The sequence below is a fragment of the Coenobita brevimanus genome, chromosome 57 (assembly GCF_032717465.1).
Source record: "Coenobita brevimanus isolate Jiangsu-jjx chromosome 57, ASM3271746v2, whole genome shotgun sequence".
In the NCBI taxonomy this organism is placed as follows: domain Eukaryota; kingdom Metazoa; phylum Arthropoda; class Malacostraca; order Decapoda; family Coenobitidae; genus Coenobita; species Coenobita brevimanus.
Window position 1 is genome coordinate 54,242,769 of NC_137010.1, and position 19,091 is coordinate 54,261,859.

At 44.0% G+C, this 19,091-nt stretch overlaps 1 protein-coding gene across 1 annotated transcript in view; it reads right to left on the reverse strand.

Moving 5' to 3' along the window:
• Positions 1 to 12,568: 12,568 nt before the first annotated feature.
• The window catches only part of LOC145402013 (xaa-Pro aminopeptidase 1-like), a 35,810-nt gene continuing 29,287 nt past the window's right edge, over positions 12,569 to 19,091 (reverse strand). Inside the window, exons 16-18 of the mRNA XM_080274111.1 lie at positions 17,994 to 18,070; positions 16,239 to 16,334; positions 12,569 to 12,691 (exon numbers count right to left, since the gene is read on the reverse strand). Of these exons, the coding sequence (XP_080130237.1) occupies positions 12,569 to 12,691; positions 16,239 to 16,334; positions 17,994 to 18,070 (296 nt within the window). The remainder of the gene's footprint in view (positions 12,692 to 16,238; positions 16,335 to 17,993; positions 18,071 to 19,091) is intronic.

Here is a 19,091-nt window from a genome sequence, read left to right on the forward strand (position 1 = left end):
AGGAAAGAGAGGGGCAAGAACAAGGAGAAAAGGAGGAGGAAAAAGGAGTGGGAGAAGATGATAAAAAAGAACTGGAACAAGAAAAGAATTGGAGAAAGAAAACTAAATCAAGGAAAGCACATAAATCAGGCAAGAAGGAACAGTGCTCCCCAAAGCTCGTATTGAAGCAACCTCCGTCGCATCTGCTGAGGAATATTAAACTAGAAAGAGATGAGGAGAGAGCAAAGGGAGGTAAAACACGCTTCATCCCTTCCAGAGTGGAGAGCTTCAAGTGCGACATCTGTGGACACGTGTTTCGAAAGATCTACAACCTACAGTCGCACATGAAAATCCACTTTGAGAGAACCCTGTTTGAGTGTGAAGTTTGCAGCAAGACGTTCAAGGTGAAAAAGACGTTTGAAGCGCACATGCTGAACCATGAGGATGTCTTGGGCAAGGATGTCAGTTTAGAGAACGCCAGGAAGAAACGTGCACAGTGTATGATATGCAGAAAGTGGATGGTGTCTCCGAGCAACCTAGCCATGCACATACGGAGTCACACTGGTGAAAGACCCTACAGGTGGGTGTCCTGGTGGTTTAGTGGGATAAGATGCTTCAACCAGATGTGGGCCTTTAAAATTGGTATCAGAGGAGTGGTCAGTGTCTTTCTTACCTACTTTAGCCAAATGCAATAAGGGGTGGCCACAAACAAATTGCCTTCATGTCACTCTGTCCACTATCATTTGGCTGCCCTTGAACAAACTCTTACCTTCCTTTCTTATATGTCTCTCCACTCCCCTCCATCTCATCTTTGGTCTCCCCCTTCCCCTCTTCCTGTTCACCTCATTCACATACTCTTCTAGTCAGTCTCTCATTTTTCATCCCCTCAAATGGCTTAACTGGTCACTCTTCCCTTAATTATATGGACTGAGGTTGGTATGCTGCTGATGGGCTGGTGAAGGAATGGATGAAAGACAGAAACAGGTTCATGAAGACAGTAATGTACAGTATGTCTGTCTGTCTGTCTATCTATCTAACTATAGCCAGATGCCTTAATCCTGTAAGAGGTGGCCACAAACAAAGCACCTCCACATTGCCCTGTCCCCTGCCATTTTGCTGTCTTTCCCTCCAGCTAACACCCCGCTCTCTCATATGCCTCTCCACTCCATTCGTCCATCTCATCCTCGGCCTCCCCCTCCCTCTCCCCCCTCCACTTCATCGTCAGACCCAGAGACAATAAACTGAGTTAGGACAGTATTGTAAGTAGCACAAGAGGCTGTGTAGCACCATTTCATTACTGATTTATTTTGCATATTACACCTGAACACTTTCTTGTGTGTAATTTATGTCTGATCGAATTGAAAGGATTTTGAATTAGGCCCTGTTATTTTGTTTTTATTATCTACTTGGAGGGAACAATTTGAGGGCTCCTGGCCTTTGGTTCCTTCTTCCTTGCATAAAAAAAAAATCAGTATCATCACACTTTGCATCAGTGACATACAGGAGACTAAAGAGATGCAGTTTGTGGTATAAATCACTAAAGAAGAGGTATTAGGAATCTCAAAAGCACTAAGAATACAGTCCACATCATCAATAACGGATCACCTGCAGTTAAAGAAAGTCTGGAGGAGCATAGAAAGTATATTTTATATTTAATTTATAGGGATTAGATGTTTTTCTGTTAAGATTAATGAACTTACATGAAAAAGATACTAAAGAGAATATATATGTTGTTGCTGTTGATCAACTCCAGTCTGTCTGGTTAAGCAAACCCATCAGCTGCGGGCAAGCAATTGCCCCTACAGGGCTGTCCCCTGCAGCGAACTGATGTTCCTAGGTTGTGGACAGTGTCCCATCACAGCAAGGTGTGGGGAATAGTGTGGAGGCTTGGTTCTTGGGTGGGTGCCAAATTTGTCTCTCCACCCAGTTAACGAGGGCACCATAATAGGCTCCACATCACCCCGTTATTTAGTTATATGGTTACCACCCAGCATTATAAATGGCTTCCTGGACAGGCTTGTTACTCATTGTAGAGCCATATGAAGTGGAAAGAAAAGTACTGCAGTAAAAAGTAACAGGAGAGGTAGGAAAAGAGGAGGACAGACACAGAAATAATGATAAGGGTGAAGGAAGAAGTAAGCAGCAGTACATCATGTGAGTGGAGGATGATCACCACCACCTACCACTGACAGACATACGTGAAACAAACTTAGTTTAAATTGATATACGGTAGAAGTGGTTATGTAAAGTGACTTAATAAACCTGTCTGTATGAAATGCTGTGGAGGTTATGTTAGGTCTGTTTTTTGTGTGTAATTAACATACTTAAAAAGGACACCATCTCTTACAGCTGTCGGCAGTGCTCCTCATCCTTCAACCGCAAGGCCGACATGGTGCGCCACTTAAAGACTCACACTGGGGAGAAACCATACTCCTGCCAGCTGTGCCCCATGACATTTACCAGGAGGGATAAGTTAGCATTTCATGTCGGTAAGCAGCACCAAACAAGTGAATGTGGTGATGGTCTGTGAGGGAAAAACAAGGAGAGACATAGTGACCCACATTGGCAAGAACACAGTTGTATGCCAAGACACGCACTGGGGAGAGAGAACGGATATGTGCTAGCTGTGTCCAGTGATGTTTACAAGGAGAAAGACTGGTGTTCCACATCGACAAGCAACATGATTGTATATAAACAGCTGCACTGGGGAGAGAAATAGTACGTGCACCAGCATTTCCTCATGGCATTTACAAGGAGAAACAAGTCATCATCCTACATCGACAAACAGCTCAATTGTATGTAAAGACTCGCACTGGGGAGAGACAGGCAAGCTTTGCCCATGATGTTTATGAGGAGAGAAAAGTTTTTGTTTCACATTGGCAAGCAAAACCAAACAGTGGAATGTGATATTTAAATGTAAGTTAGAAATAAATAGAAGTCACATGGCGTCAGCTGAAATACTTTGAAGAACGGAACAGAGGAATGGATGTGGTGTGTTTCTTGCATGGAAAGTGTATGGTGTCTTAGAGCATTACCAAGTACACGGTGGTCAGTCTGTATATTGTGCTCCAGTCTTGTGTGTTCTGAGGACAGCTCTTCTTGTTCTTCTTCTTCTTGTTCTCTTCTTCTTCTTCTTCTTCTTTTCTTCTTCTTCTTTTCTTTTCTTCTTCTTCTTTTCTTTTCTTCTTCTTCTTCTTTTCTTCTACTTTTTTTTTTTTTTTTAGCAAGGACATTTTGGCTCCTTTGTGAAGGTAGTAATCAGCCGAGTAATCAGTGGACGTTTAAAAATCAAGCATTATAAAGCATGACAAAGGAAGTATAAAATGACACAGGGTATTTAGTCAACGCTCCCAGCCGTCCCCACACCACACGAGAATTGGTAATGTTATATGGAGCATCATGTGCATCTTTGATGGTGTAATCCATTGTACTTATTTATGACCATACAGGCTTGATGGTTTCAGAGATAGCATTTAAGGTTAAAGATGATTTATTTTGAAATGTGGCTGTGATGAAGTCATTGGCTGTGCAGGGAACCTTGGCTGTATTGAACATCAGTGATATGAACTTCAGCTGTGTTCACCTCAGTCATCCCACCAGATGACCTTCAAATATTTAAACCATAGATCAATTTATCAAGGTGATGAGACTGCCACACACAACAAAATTTAAACATAGTAATTGTTTTTCTGTTTTATTCTTCATTGTAAATATTCAGTTAGTGGGGGCACCCACAATCCACTCTCTAGTGGAGCATTGTCTTCTAATAGGTGATGCTACCCTGAGTGACAAGCATAGCCTAATGGTTTCCTGTAAACCAGGAACCCATTTAGGTGGTAGCCATACAACCAGGTGAGTTAAAATGTCCCAACTGGATTGAGTCTGTAAGGGTTTATATCTGAGGTTTGGTTGGGGTTATTGCTCACATAATGCCACTCAGGGGCAAGTGAGGCTGGCCATCCTTGCCATAAATGCCAAGGACTGAGTACCCCAACCCCAGGCTCCTTTGCTCTTGATGGAGAAAAAATGACTGGATGTGTGTCAGATAATGAGTTTTGTGCAGTGTCAAAGTACACATTGTAAATCTACCCAAGACTGCAGTCCAATAGTGAATATGTAGAATTCTGTTAGGTATCCACCTATGGAAGGGATAGTGAAATAAATTGCACAGCATGGAACAAATGAAAACCAGGTAAGATGCTATTTCCCTTTTGAATGAGAAAGAATCAAACAAATTTTGGACCTCAAATCCATGATCACTGACTGCAGTGATCCTCTGCTCAGTGAACCACATGCACATCCATCTGTAATGAGAACTGGTGAAAAGTGAGCTATGTTTTATCCTGACTTGGGGATGGTCACCCAGGATGTGTGGAGAAAAGTGTCAAAAGACAGTATTTATTAAATATTAAATTTCAGACAACTAAGGCAATGATAAACATCCATAAAACACTACCGATACTCTTACTCAGAAATATGAATGTAGATATGAAAGCCAACTCCACTGAGCTCATTAATAATTTAACAAACTGACTGTGTGTAAGGGATTACCGGATGGAAGACCAATTTACACAGATGCAAAATAGCCGGTTATAAGTACCGGTATTGATTCGTGTGTGTGATATATTAATGAGTATTATTGATTTGAATGGAGTATGCTCTTGTCAGATCTATTAAGTTTACTCAGACATACAGAACAGTCATGATAGTTTTTTTTCTGTTATGGGCCCAGGACTGAGTTACGCTCACCAGCTAGGTACCAGACGACACACTGATAGTCCCCCAGTGAGAGGAGAGGGTGATGAAGCATCCGATAGTTTGAGATAACCAGCATTCATTAGGATCAGCCATGTTGAACCCAAGTTTGATATGCACCAAATCTTGTTCAGTGGATACCTAACAGATTTATATGTGTTCACAAATTTATTTCAATTTTATGTGGGTTTATGCTTCAGACCTTGACACTGTCCATCTATCTATCTAGCTATTGCCAGACGCCTTAATCCTGGAAGGGGTGGCCACAAACAAATCACCTTCATGTCGCCCTGTTCCCTGCCATTTCACTGCCTTGTTCCCAACTCACACCCCCCTCGCTCATATACCTCTCCACTCCATCCCTCCATCTCATCCTTGACGTTATATAGGTAAATATTATATACAGTATATTCAATCAGTAATGAATAACAAGGAAAAAAACAACAAAATGGCTCTATATTTTCCATTCATTGGGTCTGGCAGCTGCATCTTCTCACTATATCATCTCTTGGTTTGATGTATAACCAGGGTGAAGGAGTGTTGTGGTGTGGATGTGGATGTGATAGGAAGCGTTAGGAGGAACACAGTGAGGTGGTTTGGCCATGTGGAGAAGGTGGAGGGTGAGAGACTGATGAGGAGAGTGTGAGTGAGGTGGAGGGGTGGAGAGGGAGGGATAGGCCAAGGATGAGATGGAGGGATGGAGTTGAGAGGTATATGAGAGAGGGGGGTGTGAGCTGGGAACAGGGCAGTGAAATGGCGGGGGACAGGGCGACATGGAGATGATTTATTTGTGGCCACCCTTTACAGGATTAAGGCATCAGGCAATAGATAGATAGATATGAAGGATCAAGGTGGTTTATGCAGCAGAAGTTCAGTTTAACGAGGTGCAGTTCTGAGATGGTTTACTGCACTGTACGACGAAACAGGTGGATGAGTAAGTGAATGTGATATACTGTACATAATTCTCAGGCATTTATCAGAGACTATACAGAGTTAGATATATCAAGGGTTTACAGTATTTAAAATGTGTTTCCCAAGAGTATGTAAATCCAGAGTACTGTATGATGAAACCTGTGATTGTGATATACTGTACATAATTCTAGTACTGTACATAATTCTCAGGCATATATCAGAGAGTACATTATATATACACACAGTAGTACATGATTAATTGCTTCATATATTTAGTACAGAACCTTACTGGGGAATGTCCTTCAGTATAGGCTGGTCCAAATATAGCCCTGCCCTAGAAACCCACCTGGCAGTAGCTATGTTGAGTGGATGGCTCAGTCTGCAGGTGTGGGAGTGGGAGTAGGGAATGAATAACTGATAATGGAAGAGGAATGTTATATATGGACCTGTGTGTGTGTCATTTATAGTAATTTTCATCATTGCTCTTTTAACAGTAATTTTGATATTTGATTTTTGATTTTTTTTTTTTTTTCAGGTGTTTAATTTAAAAATGTGCTGTATCTCAAACATCATGAATTTTGTGGGTGTGCTTGTGTGTTTGAATTGTGTGTGTGTGAGAGAGAGAGAGAGAAATATCAGTGTACATTTAGATCCATGAAGTAATGCTCGCTCCCCACTGCTTTATTATAAATGTCTGTTCTGTGTCTCATATAATTACAAATATCAATAATGAAACTCTGGGAATGTGCAAATATTTTTAAAACTCTCTCTTATACATTATATTTGTGGCATTGATGTCAATATATAATAATGTGATAAATATAGTTTTATTTTATGTACAGTAGAGAGTCTGTTGCAAGTTGTTTAATGTATTGTTTTTAATATATTCCAGAAACTAAAAGCATGTGTTATTGATAGACCTGTAGTCACAGGTGGATCTAGATGGCTATTCTGGGAAGGGGGCGCAATCAAGAAAGGGATGCCCTCTAGTAGCCAGTGTATTTAAATTTTCACTACTTATTATGTATATATCTAATTCTTATGAGTAACTTTTGGAAGGTTAAGCTAAACATACACTGAACGTTTTCTGTAGGAAAACATTCACTAACGTCCCCATTTCCACACACGCAAACACATGTATTAAAATTTGCTTTTTGTTTGTGGCATCTATATGTCTGGGTGAGGGTCAGGTGCCTGGCACTTCTTCTTGCCTATCGCCCTAGGAGCTGAAAGGAACAAGAGGCGCAGCAAACAACTGGAAGAAGTTGCAGAGGGGCGCCAACATGCCTCCTTGAGGGGGACCATGGCCCCAATGGCCCCCCCGCTAAATCTGCCAGTGCCTGTAGTGGTAGTAGTAACCATTGTTTGTTTGGTCAAGCAGACTCATCAACTCAGACAAGCAACTGCCCTGAAGTAGTAGTAGTAGTAGCTGTACCTTCAATTCAGGCAAGCAACTGGTCCTGCATCGCCATCCCATGCTGTGAGCCAATGTTCCCTCATGCTGGACAACACCTCTCCACGGTGAGGTTTGGTTCGTGGTTGGATGCCACATATATGTCTCACCGCCCAGTTAACAGGGGCACCACAGTAGGCTTCAGATCACCCTGTTTTTTCGTTACCACCCACTACTGTAAATGGTTTCCTGGGTCACAGGGGTCAGGGTGGCACGGTGGTAGGGCACCAGACTCAAGACGAAAGTGTCGAGTTCACACCCCACCCGGGTAGTTGCCTTGCTGGGAGAGGTAATGCTCTCCTGTTACCTAGCAGGGCTATATGATGAATCAAGGTCTAGCTTGGGGAATTCATTTCCTTCCTGGGTTACAGGAAGTCATTAGGCTTGTCACTTAGTGCAGAGCCACCTACGGAAGAAGTAGCTAGCATTACTTCTAGTGGATGATGGTTGCCATCACCTCCAGTAACTGTAACTACAATCCTGTATAGATATGCATGTGGAGTTACATGGAGAGACAGACAGACAGAGCAAATAAGGAAGTAATGGAGCATTGTGTTGTGGAAGTGACAGAAAGTGCTATGAGAAATACTACATTGATATGGTTTGGCCATGTGGAGAGGATGGAGAGTGGGAAACTAACTAGGAAAATGTACATGAAAGAGAAGGAGAGAGAGACCAAGGATGAGATTAAGGGATTGAGTGGAGGGATACATGAGTGAGGAGGGTGTGAGCTGAAGGGAGGGCAACCATATGACAAAGGACAAGGTGAGATGAAGGCGAAATGTGACTGGCCACCCTTTATGGGATTAGGGAGATTGTCTCTAAAAAGATAGATAGTTTTATTTTATAGATGGAGATGATGGGGGGGTGGGGGAGAGGGGTAGGAGCTCTTCCTTTTTTATGATAATATGAAATCTTATGTGAGAAGGATTTATGCCTGTCGAGCTGCACCAGGACTACAGTGACAGGTAAGCACAAAGAGTATGAAATATTTTGAGAAGGGGAATAGATATTATGGCCTCCATCAAGTCCGTCCACTTGAAGCCTGAAATTGCGTACTCTGTCTTGTAATATAAGTTAACTAAGAAGATTTTGGCCTCCAAAAGAGTCAATGATTTCAGGGGATAGGGAGGGAGTTGAGGGGCTTTTGCATAACCAGGCAGTGGGGTCATCCAGCTCTGTCTGTGCCACCCCGCGAAGGCCACTCTAACCAGCGCCAAATGATAAGGATAAAAAGGAAAAAAAAAAAGACTAAGATGTCAAAAATAGAGCCATCGTGACCGTTTTACGATACTTTTTAACTATTATCTGATGATGGTGATGATGATGATGATGATGAGGAGGAGGAGGTGGTGATTAAAATGCCCACGACCGGACCTTCCGCCCCGCCACCCCCCACACCACCACCGGGCCACCACCACCCCACCACCCAAGGAGGAGATAACAGTCAGGTTAGTGACCCGGGACAAGAGGGTCATCCAACCACCACTGACCTGTGCCCCTTCTTCCCGCAACTGCCTCAACACCAGGTGAGCCTAGATCAGCAACAACTTACGCGGCGGGTTGACCATCGACAGCAGTGGGGTGGGACTGATACAACATCAGTCCCTAGTAGTTTTGTGGTGACGACCACAGCTTCACCCCAACTGGACAGGAGGTCCCTAGGTGAGCCACGAGGTGTTTACACCTGCTGCCACCGCGAGCCACAAGGAAGTACCATCCTCTGCTGCAATAACCCTGGTGAGCCACGAGGGGCTAGTACCCTCTGCCACCGTGAGCCACGAGGGAGAAATACCCTCTGCCACGACCAGGACAGGGGGTCCTTTAACGAGGGAGAAGCACCCTCTATAACAAACAGGACAGGAGGCCCAATAGTGGGCTATACGGGGCCAACACCCCTAGCCACCCCAAGGGTAAGAGACCCTTACACAAAGCCACAAGTGGGTCCCAGGACCGATCAACCTGGTGCCACGGCAGTAGTGAAGACGAGAGAGAGTCGCCTCTGTGCTACCCTCCATAAGTGCGAGAGAGACCACGGCCTCCGTGTGTCCTCTAGAGTCAGCTAACTCCTGCAGGAGTAGCTGGACACCACCCGGGAGAGTTGCCCCGAAAGTGTCACCCGAGCAGAGGCCCGGTCCCAGTCGGGACCTACCTCCCACCCCCGGGAAATTTTTGTCTTCCCCAGGTACCAGCAGGAGACGAGGCCGCAGCCCACACCTGACGGCGCGTCCCCTAGCAGACCTCTGCAGCCCTCGGACCCCCAGGCGAGCCCAGCAGCCTACCAACGCCGACCTCCCCCTGCCGCAGACCCTCCGATGCCAGACACGTCTGCTTCACCTGTTTGGCCCCAGTCCCTAGGGCCAACATAGACAGGCCTCCCTGTACCGTGACCAGAGTGAGGGCCCACAACAGGTCGAGATCTCAGGCAAGAGGGTCTCCCTGCACCGTGACCAGAGTGAGGACCTACAACAGGTCGAGACCCCAGGCAAGAGGGTCTCCCTGCACCGTGACCAGAGTGAGGACCTACAACAGGTCGAGACCCCAGGCAAGAGGGTCTCCCTGCAACATCGGACCCGGGTCGAGTCTCCCCCCAGCGGGTACGGTGATTCCCGCCACGGGTAGAGCCCCCGGAGGTCCCCTTATAGTGACAGAGTGATATCGCCCCAGAAAATCGGGCAAGATTAGTGACTTTCCCTTCCTGCAGTGAGACAGAGATAGTGATACAGTGACAAAGTGAACCAGAGGGATTCCACCTATAAGTGTCCGTACATACTTTCCCTCGGTAAAGACTATAAGTTCTGGGCCCGTGCAACTAGTGTTATTCCCCAGCCCAGACTAGAGGAGTTCCCCCTTACCAGTGCACGCGCGGGCGAGAGTTGCAGCGCCGAGCCCAAACAGTGAATTATAGTGATCTGCTCCCCTTGTTCTTTTATAGTAATAATCCTTCCCCGGCTCATCAAGCCCAGACATATCGATTGCACCAGTACACTAAGACCTTGTGGACTTTAATGGAAGTTAGTCTCATTCACTTGTGGACCCTTAACCCATTGTAAAGTATAATTATAGTGTGTGTGAATATCCCGTGTTGTACTAACGTAACTTTGTATATCTGTATCCTCTGTCCAGGATATCATTCTATGTAATATTGTCACGGTGTTAGAATTAAGGTAATAGATGTGTTAAGGTATACTGCCTAGTTTTTATGCCCTGTTCCTTTGTTAGTGCTTTACTTCCTGTCCGGAAAGAGGACCCCGCTCAGTAGCTAGTGTTTTTAGGACGAGGAGTCGGCCTAAAAACACTCAGCATAACAGTGATCGTGGTGGTTTTAGTTGCTTCCACCTTCCTCCAGCCTGACCTTGTGTGTGTGTGTGTGTGTGTGTGTGTGTGTGTGTGTAATTCACCGGGTCGGTCAGGATCACTTGATGGTCGTGATCGTCAGCTTTTACCCTCCCGGAAGGGAGCTGAGAGCTCATATAGTCCGATCTAAGGGCAAGGCTGTGACCTTCACACACCCACACACCCGTCCCCTTGCTCAAGGGGGACAGTAACCACCCACTTCGTCGGTGAAACTTCGCAACCTGAGCGAGGCGAGAACTCCCGTCCACCAGTTGGCAAGCGAGAACGTTACCACTGCACCAGCGAGTGTGTGTGTGTGTGTGTGTGTGTGTGTGTGTGTGTGTGTGTGTGTGTGTGTGTGTGTTGTAGTTGTGGCATACAGGAACTGAGATTAGCTAATACTGTCTTATCCCATCGTGTACCTATGAGATACGAAGTGATGTGCCCCATCTAAGAGATTACAGTGTTTTCACTCTGCGTCAAGATGAAGGCAGCTCCAGGGACTTGGCAGTGTATGTTAAGTCTAGTCTCCCTGTCACAGTCTTTGAAAAAGGTGTACACGATGAAACTGAATACATAATAGTCTGCTTACATCTACATCTTGACAGCATACTCATTTATATTGTGAATGTACATGTTCATGCTAGTTCCTTTCATGTGGATTCCCTTCCCACTTGCATTCTTGAGGAGAGAACTACTCTACTCGGAGACCTTAATGCCAGGCATGCAGATCTGGCCAGCGTCAAAACCTTCAATGTCAATGGTGTGCGTTGGAAAAATTTCCTTGATGCTGTTCATGCTGCTTTTCTTGCAGGTGAAAATGTTCCTACTCATATTCAGGGAGGCAGGCACGACTATTGTTCAACTTTGAAACAAGTCCTGTTGAAACTCATATACTCAGGTATCTGTTCAGTGATCATCTCGCCCTACAAACTTCTCCTACGCTGTGTACCACTGTCTACAACCCAAGGAAAAGACTAGTCATTCCAAGTGTATAGTGACCTAAACTCTGCTGCTATGTCCAGAAATGGTATCGAACCGCAAGGGGGTCCTTTTTGAATGTTAACACTTTCTATAAATGTCTTGTTGCTGTTATAGAATATTTTGCACAGCACCACAGCTCAGATAAGCTACCCCAAACAGTGGCTGGTAAACCTACATATGCTACTGATCCAGCAATACTAGGATGGCAGGAGACATTGGCCAACTTGCAGAGGCGCTGGCAAAACAATCCTTGTGACAGTGACGTGCGTGACAGTATGGTGGCAATTGCACAGTACCTAACTGAACTACATCACAAGGTCAGAAAACCACACTGGGATGGCTTCCTCACGACCTCTGGGAAGACCAAGTCTCTCCAGGGTGTGGTACCATGTCAACAGGATAAGAGGGAAATCTAACCACATAACCTCCGTCCCAAACCCTGATGACAAAGCCTAAGCCCTGATTGACCATTAACTTACCTTATTCTAAACACATGGATATTCTTTGCACATACCTCTCTAGGGCTCTCACATGCATCTATACCTCTCTAGGGGCACAAAATCCTACATATTCTTCTTTTTTCTCATTTTAAATCCGTGTTCTCTTATTCTTCCATCAACCATTACAACAAAATCCACTGTCATTCCGTTCCAATCCTCCCTCCTCTCTCATTCGGTTCGTATTACTTCGACACCAATAAATCAACAGTAATCTTAATGTGGTTCAGGGGAAATAAGCATAAATAAGGTGACGCCAGAAATAAAATAGGTAAATAAGGTGACCCTCGCTTTATTGAATTCTCACAACCGTCACACTGATTTATTATGCTTGTGTTTATGTGTATGTGTGCTTATTTCATGTGAGTGTGTGTGTGGGGGGGAGGATGTTTATTCCATGTGTGTGTGGGGGGTGGATGTGTGTTTTTTTCATGTGCGTGTGTGTGTGTGTGTGTGTGTGTGTGTGTGTGTGTGTGTGTGTGTGTGTGTGTGTGTGTGTGTGTGTGTGTGTGTTTATGTGTCTGTATGGATGTATGTGTGTGTATTTATGTGCATGTGTGTTTATTTCGTGTGTGTGTGTGTGTGTGTGTGTGTGTGTGTGTGTGTGTGTGTGTGTCTGTGTCTGTGTACGCGTGCTGTGTCTTTCCTGTGTTTAGCAAGGCAGGGCAGCGGTCTTCGTCACTAGCCAATCATATCCATCCTGCCTTCCCTGATTCAGTAGTTCTTCACCCACCACCTCAAGAACACGCTCGTGGTACGCGTTCAACACCTCACACTACAAGAACAAGAGAAAAGAACAGAACAGGGCTGAAATTTGTGCTGTTATGGTCGTTCTTCACCACACATCACAAGACCACCAGAACAAGGGAGACGAACAGGGCTAAGTTATTGTTATGGGCGTGATAACTCTAGTATTGTGTTCTGTTATTGTTATCATTGTTGTGTTTGTTGTTATCCTTATTGTTATTATTATTATTGTTATTATTTTTATTATTATTATTATTATTATTATTATTATTGTTATTAATATCATCATATCATCATCATCATCATCATTCGGACCTCCTTTCCCACCCTAGGGCAGGGTGAGGAGTAGCGATGTCCAGACAGCCCAGATTTGCCCAATCCAATGGGCCACGCTTCCATTCACTCATTATTCAAGCCCCCGGAATCCTGGCTCTATTGGATACGCCAAAAACATTCACCACGTTCTGTAGCTTCACATGAACGTATCCGATAGAGTCAATCCGGACTCTGCCATATTAAAAAGGGGTGCCAAAATCCCTGATCATGCACTTCTCACAACATTCATCCAGCCTGCTCGATCTCTTGTCAGTTCCCTAGCCTCACCGACTTCCCAAGCTCTCTTCCTCACACACTCATCCACCATATCTCTCCACCTTCTCCTTGGACTACTTCGCCTCCCTCCTTCAAATCCGCCAAGGTATACCTTTTTCACCACTCTACTGTTATCCATTCTCTCCACATGACCATACCATCTCAGTACACTCTCTTCGATTCTGGTGTCCACCGACTTCCTCACTCCACATCTTTCACGAATCACATTATTTCGTATCCTATCCACCCTCTGTACTCCACATACATTCCTCAGCAGTCCCATCTCCACTGCTCTTACTCCTGAGTTTTCATTTTCGTGCCACACCATAGTCTCACATCCATATGATAGAGTTGGCACTAACAGTCCCTCATGTAAGCCTCGTGCAGCTGCAACACTCAAGCCTCCGTTTCTTATCAAGGCCTTCATCGCACCAGCTACTTTCCTTCCTTGTGTCACTCTACTTTCAACTTCTTTTGCACATGTTCCTCTCTTTTCTATCACTGTACCCAGGTATTTGAACTCTCTCATCAATTCCAGTCTCTCTCCATTCACTGTTACATCGCACTATACCTCATACCAATTAATCTGGCCAGGCATGCATGGCAACACTGTTCCCGCCGAGATTCTGATTGGCTGGAGGTGTTTGTTCGATTTTGTTGTTGCTTAAACCGATACTCTCTTTATTATCAGATGTGATACCGAGTTTGTCGACAGTACAATCGTCAAAAGCAATAAGAAATCCGTTATATACTTAACAACAATGAAATTTTCGTAGGAAGATAGAGATATTGAGTCAACAAAGTATTATAACAGTCCAAGTCAAGGTCAGCATTCGAACAATTCCTTTAAATCTCCGACACTCGATAATATAACAGAAAATCAGAGAAACCTGCTTAATCTAAGCGTTGGTGTACTATTTAAATTTTGATATCAGTCCGTGCTGTGATAATAGAGGAGATATAATTAAATAGTTTTCCTTTAGCCTACTTTGATTTTCGCAATTTTTTCAAACCTCCCTCCCCATACAACTCGTCTTTTCATTAGAATTTTTAATTATTCAGAGTTGTGGCACGATTTAAGGGTGCGGACTGATCTTTAAAAAATTTAAATGTGTTATACCAACGCTTAGATTAAGCAGGTTTCCTTAATTTTCTGTTCTATTATCGAGTGTCGGAGATTTAAAGGAATTGGTCGAATGCTGACCTTGACTTGGACTGTTATAATACTTCGTTGACTCATATTTCTATCTTCCTACGCAAATTTCATTGTTGTTAAGTATATAACGGATTTCTTATTGCTTTTGACGATTGTACTGTCGACAAACTCAGTATCATGTCTGATAATAAAGAGAGTATCAGTTTAAGCAACAACGAAATCAAACAAACATCTCCAGCCAATCAGAATCTCGGCGGGAACAGTGTTGCCATGCATGCCTGGCCAGATTAATTGGTATGAGGTATAGAAGTCACCTTCTCTCTCAATAACCATCACTTTACTCTTTTCTACAATAACTCTCAAGGCACGACACTTACAGACATCAGCAAAACTCTACACTGGCCTACCAAATTCTTGTCCGTTACTTGCAAGCAGTACTGCATCATCAGCATACAACAAATTTGAAATATTCCATCCATCACCATTCATTACCAACGCCATCCCTCTCTCCATTACTCGTGTTTTTACCTCTCTCATCACCCCATCGATATATATATATATATATATATATATATATATATATATATATATATATATATATATATATATATATATATATATATATATATATATATATATTGAACAATCATGGGGACATCACACAACCTTGTCGCATGCCCACACCGATCGTGAACCATTCACTTGGATGCCCATTAACCCTTACACATGCTTCACTACCATCATAAAAACTCTTGACGGCACCTAGCAGCTTACCCTCTACACCGTACATGCGCAAAACTTTCCACAATCCCTCTCTGTCCACTTTGTCATATGCTTTTTCCAGATCGATGAATGCCATAAACACCTTATTCTCTGCTATCTGTCTCACTGCAAATTCTTCATCCACATATCCTCTGCCACTCCTAAAGCCGCCCTGTTTATGACTCACTAGGACTTCTGATATCTCTCATACTTTCTCTGTAATAATTCTTCCATATACCTTCCCTACCACACAATAAACTTATGCCACGATAATTCTTGCACTCACATCGTTCACCTTTATTTTTGTACAGGGGTACAATCACAGCCTTTTTCCACTCTGCAGGCACAGTTTCACTCATCCATGTCTTCATACATATCTCCAACAAGCACTTCATTCCACTCTCTCCACTACACTTAAGCATCTCTGCATACACCTCATCAACCCCAGCTGCTTTCCCATTTTTCAGCCGCTTCACAGCACTCACCATCATCATCTCCATCTTTTCCCACCAGTGGATGGTGTGAGGTAGGGTCCAGAGATAATAATAATAATAATAGAAGAAGAACTAGCAAAAATCAGCCAAAATCAATGGGCCACACACTCACTCATTCACCAATCCATCCCACGGAATCCTGACTACGCTTAATTTTATCCCCTCATGGTAGGAACAACTCTAGAATCAGTATTTTTTAGATGATCAATAAATTACAAAAGAATATTAAGGAGGAATGCGAAAAATAAGTCGCTTAGGAAAAGGCATCACGTAATTTCAAAAGTCAGTTCAGATAACCATCCATTCATCACTCAGTCCTTATTCTGGTTAGGGCGCCTTCAACCACTCACCATGTGTCATTTGACGTTATGGTTACCACCCAGCGTAGTAACTAATATTTATGATGAAGTAACGTTAACATTCCGCATCAGTAAAGCACAAAAGGATATTTTTCGTCTCCTCTCTCTCTCTCTCTCTCTCTCTCTCTCCCTTCCTCACTCTCTTCTCCTCTTCTCTTTAGGTGAAAGGTGAAGCCTAAATCGCTAAGGAAAAGGTGTTCGGGGCTGGCTTACCTGTCGTGGTGAAAGGAGGGTTGTGTTGATGAGTTTGGGTTCGTATGGGACTAAGGTGACTGCATTGAAGGTAAGAGACGGCCCGGTAAAGTCATACTGGGGAGAGATAGATAGATCGATAGATAGATAGACAGATGGGTAGATATATGGATAGATAGATAGGCAGATGGATAGACAGAAGTGCATTGAGATTAGGTAAATAGATAGATAGATAGATAGATGGGTAGATAGATGGATGGGTAGGTAGATGGATGGATGGGTAGATAGATAGATAGATAGATGGGTAGATAGATGGATGGGTAGGTAGATGGATGGATGGGTAGATAGATAGATAGATAGATAGATAGACAGATGGATAAACAGACGTCCATAGTGATTAGGAAGATAGATAGATAAACAGATAGATAGATAGATGGATGGATAGATAGATAGATGGATGGATGGATAGATAGATGGATAGATGGATGGATGGATAGATAGATGGATAGATAGACAGATGGATAAACAGAAGTGCATAGAGATTAGGTAGATAGATAGATAGACAGATAGATAGATAGATGGATAGATGGATGGTTGGATAGATAGATGGGTAGTTGGATAGATAGAGACATGGAGAGATGGATAGATAGATAGGTAGACAGATGGATAGATGGATAGATAGACAGATAGGTAGATGGATGGATAGATATATGGAGATAGATAGACATAGATAGATAGATAGATAGATGGATAGATAGACAGAAAGAGACGAATATAGAATAAGCGCCGTCTGGTGAAATATCTAGTAGTGGTAGTAATAGTAGTAGTAGTAGTAGTAGCATTAGTGGTGGTAGTAGTAGTAGTAATAGTAGTAGTAGTAGCATTATTAGTAGTAGTAGTGGTGGTAGTAGTAGTAGTAGTAAGTTAGAGTTATGGAATCTTAATGCTATGTTATGCTATGTTATCCTATTCTTATGCTATGCTATGCTAGAGTTATCCTGTTCTTATGCTATGTTATGCTAGTTATCCTATTCTTATGCTATGTTATGCTAGAGTTATCCTATTCTTATGCTATGTTATGCTAGAGTTATCCTATTCTTATGCTATGCTATGCTAGAGTTATCCTATTCTTATGCTATGCTATGCTAGAGTTATCCTATTCTTATGCTATGTTATGCTAGAGTTATCCTGTTCTTATGCTATGCTATGCTAGAGTTATCCTTATGCTATGTTATGCTAGAGTTATCCTATTCTTATGCTATGTTATGCTATGTTATCCTATTCTTATGCTATGTTATGCTAGAGTTATCCTATTCCTATGCAATGTTATTCTAGAGTTATCCTGTTCTTATGCTATGCTATGCTTGAGTTATCCTGTTCTTATGCTATGTTATGCTAGAGTTATCCTGTTCTTATGTTATGCTATGCTTGAGTTATCGTGTTCTTATGCTATGTTATGCTAGAGTTATCCTTATGCTATGTTATGCTAGAGTTATCCTGTACTTATGCTATGTTATGTTATCCTTATGCTATGCTATGCTAGAGTTATCCTATTCTTATGCTATGCTGTGCTAGAGTCATCCTGTTCTTATGATATGTTATGCTAGAGTTATCCTGTTCTTGTGCTATGTTATGCTAGAGTTATGCTATGTTATCGTTATGCTATGCTATCCTTACGCTGTGGTATGATACGTTATCCTATTCTTATGCTGTGCTATGCTAGAGTTATCCTGTTCATATGCTATGCTATGCTATGTTAAATTCGGCCAAACTTACAGGAGTAGAGACAGACACAACTTCAACTACATTTTCCAGTCTCACGCCGAATTCTCCATCTTCGTAGTAGCCGGGTTCTGGCGGGAAAAGAGAGCGTATTTGAATATAAGAGAGAGAGAGAAAAAAAAAAATCGTGTTTATTATCTATTTATCTGTTTATTATTATTATTATTAAAATGCAGTATAATGTCACTGAGGGCAACTCAACACCCCCAGAAGGAGCCCACCGAGGAGCATATACAGCGTGCCTGGACTCCTGGCGACAAGGACATAAGTCCGCCCGGGCCGCGTGCCCCTATGACCCGGAGCTCGCCCGCCACCACCATAGCAGGAATACCAGACTACCTTCCGGGCGAGCCGACCACCAACAACCATGGGGTGGAGCTGTTACTCCAGCTCCAGTCAGCACCCCTGAGACAGCTGGTAGCCGCTCACCTCTCCTGAAGGAGGCGGCCTGCAGCCGTTCTGGAGGTAACAAGGAGACAGCCAGTAGCCGCTCCCGCCTTTGTCAGGAGACGGCCAGAAGCCGCTCTGAAGGTGCCCCTAACAAGACGGCCTGTAGCCGCTCAACCCTCCTATAGGAGACGGCCTGCAGCTGCTCTGGAGGTAACCAGGAGATGGCCGGTAGCCGCTCCCGCCTTCGTCACGAAACGGCCGGTAGCCACTCTGAAGGTGCCCCTGAGTCGGCCTGTAGCCGCTGCCTCCCCCAGGCCACGGCCAGTAACCGGGCCTTCACGACAGCCAGTAGCCGCGCCCCTAGAAGGCCAAGGCCAGTAGCCGGTAGCCGCTCCTCCGTCTGGTGCTGACTCCTGCCCACCAACCTGCGACCCAGAGGGAGCCCCCAGCCTGGAGGAGTACTGGAGAGGCCCTGTGACTACCACCGGGCTCTTCTCCCTACAGCTGGTTCCTGAGAGGACTTGCCTGACGGACCCCGACATAGGCCGACGCCGCAGGCCCCTCCTGACGGCGTCTCCGACTGCTGGGGACTGCAGCCCTTGGGACCTCCAGACCGCCCCCAGGACCCCTGGGCGGGACCTCCCTACACCCCGACGCCGGAGATCTTCATCCTCTGTCAGGCGCCTGAGCGAGAAGTTCAGG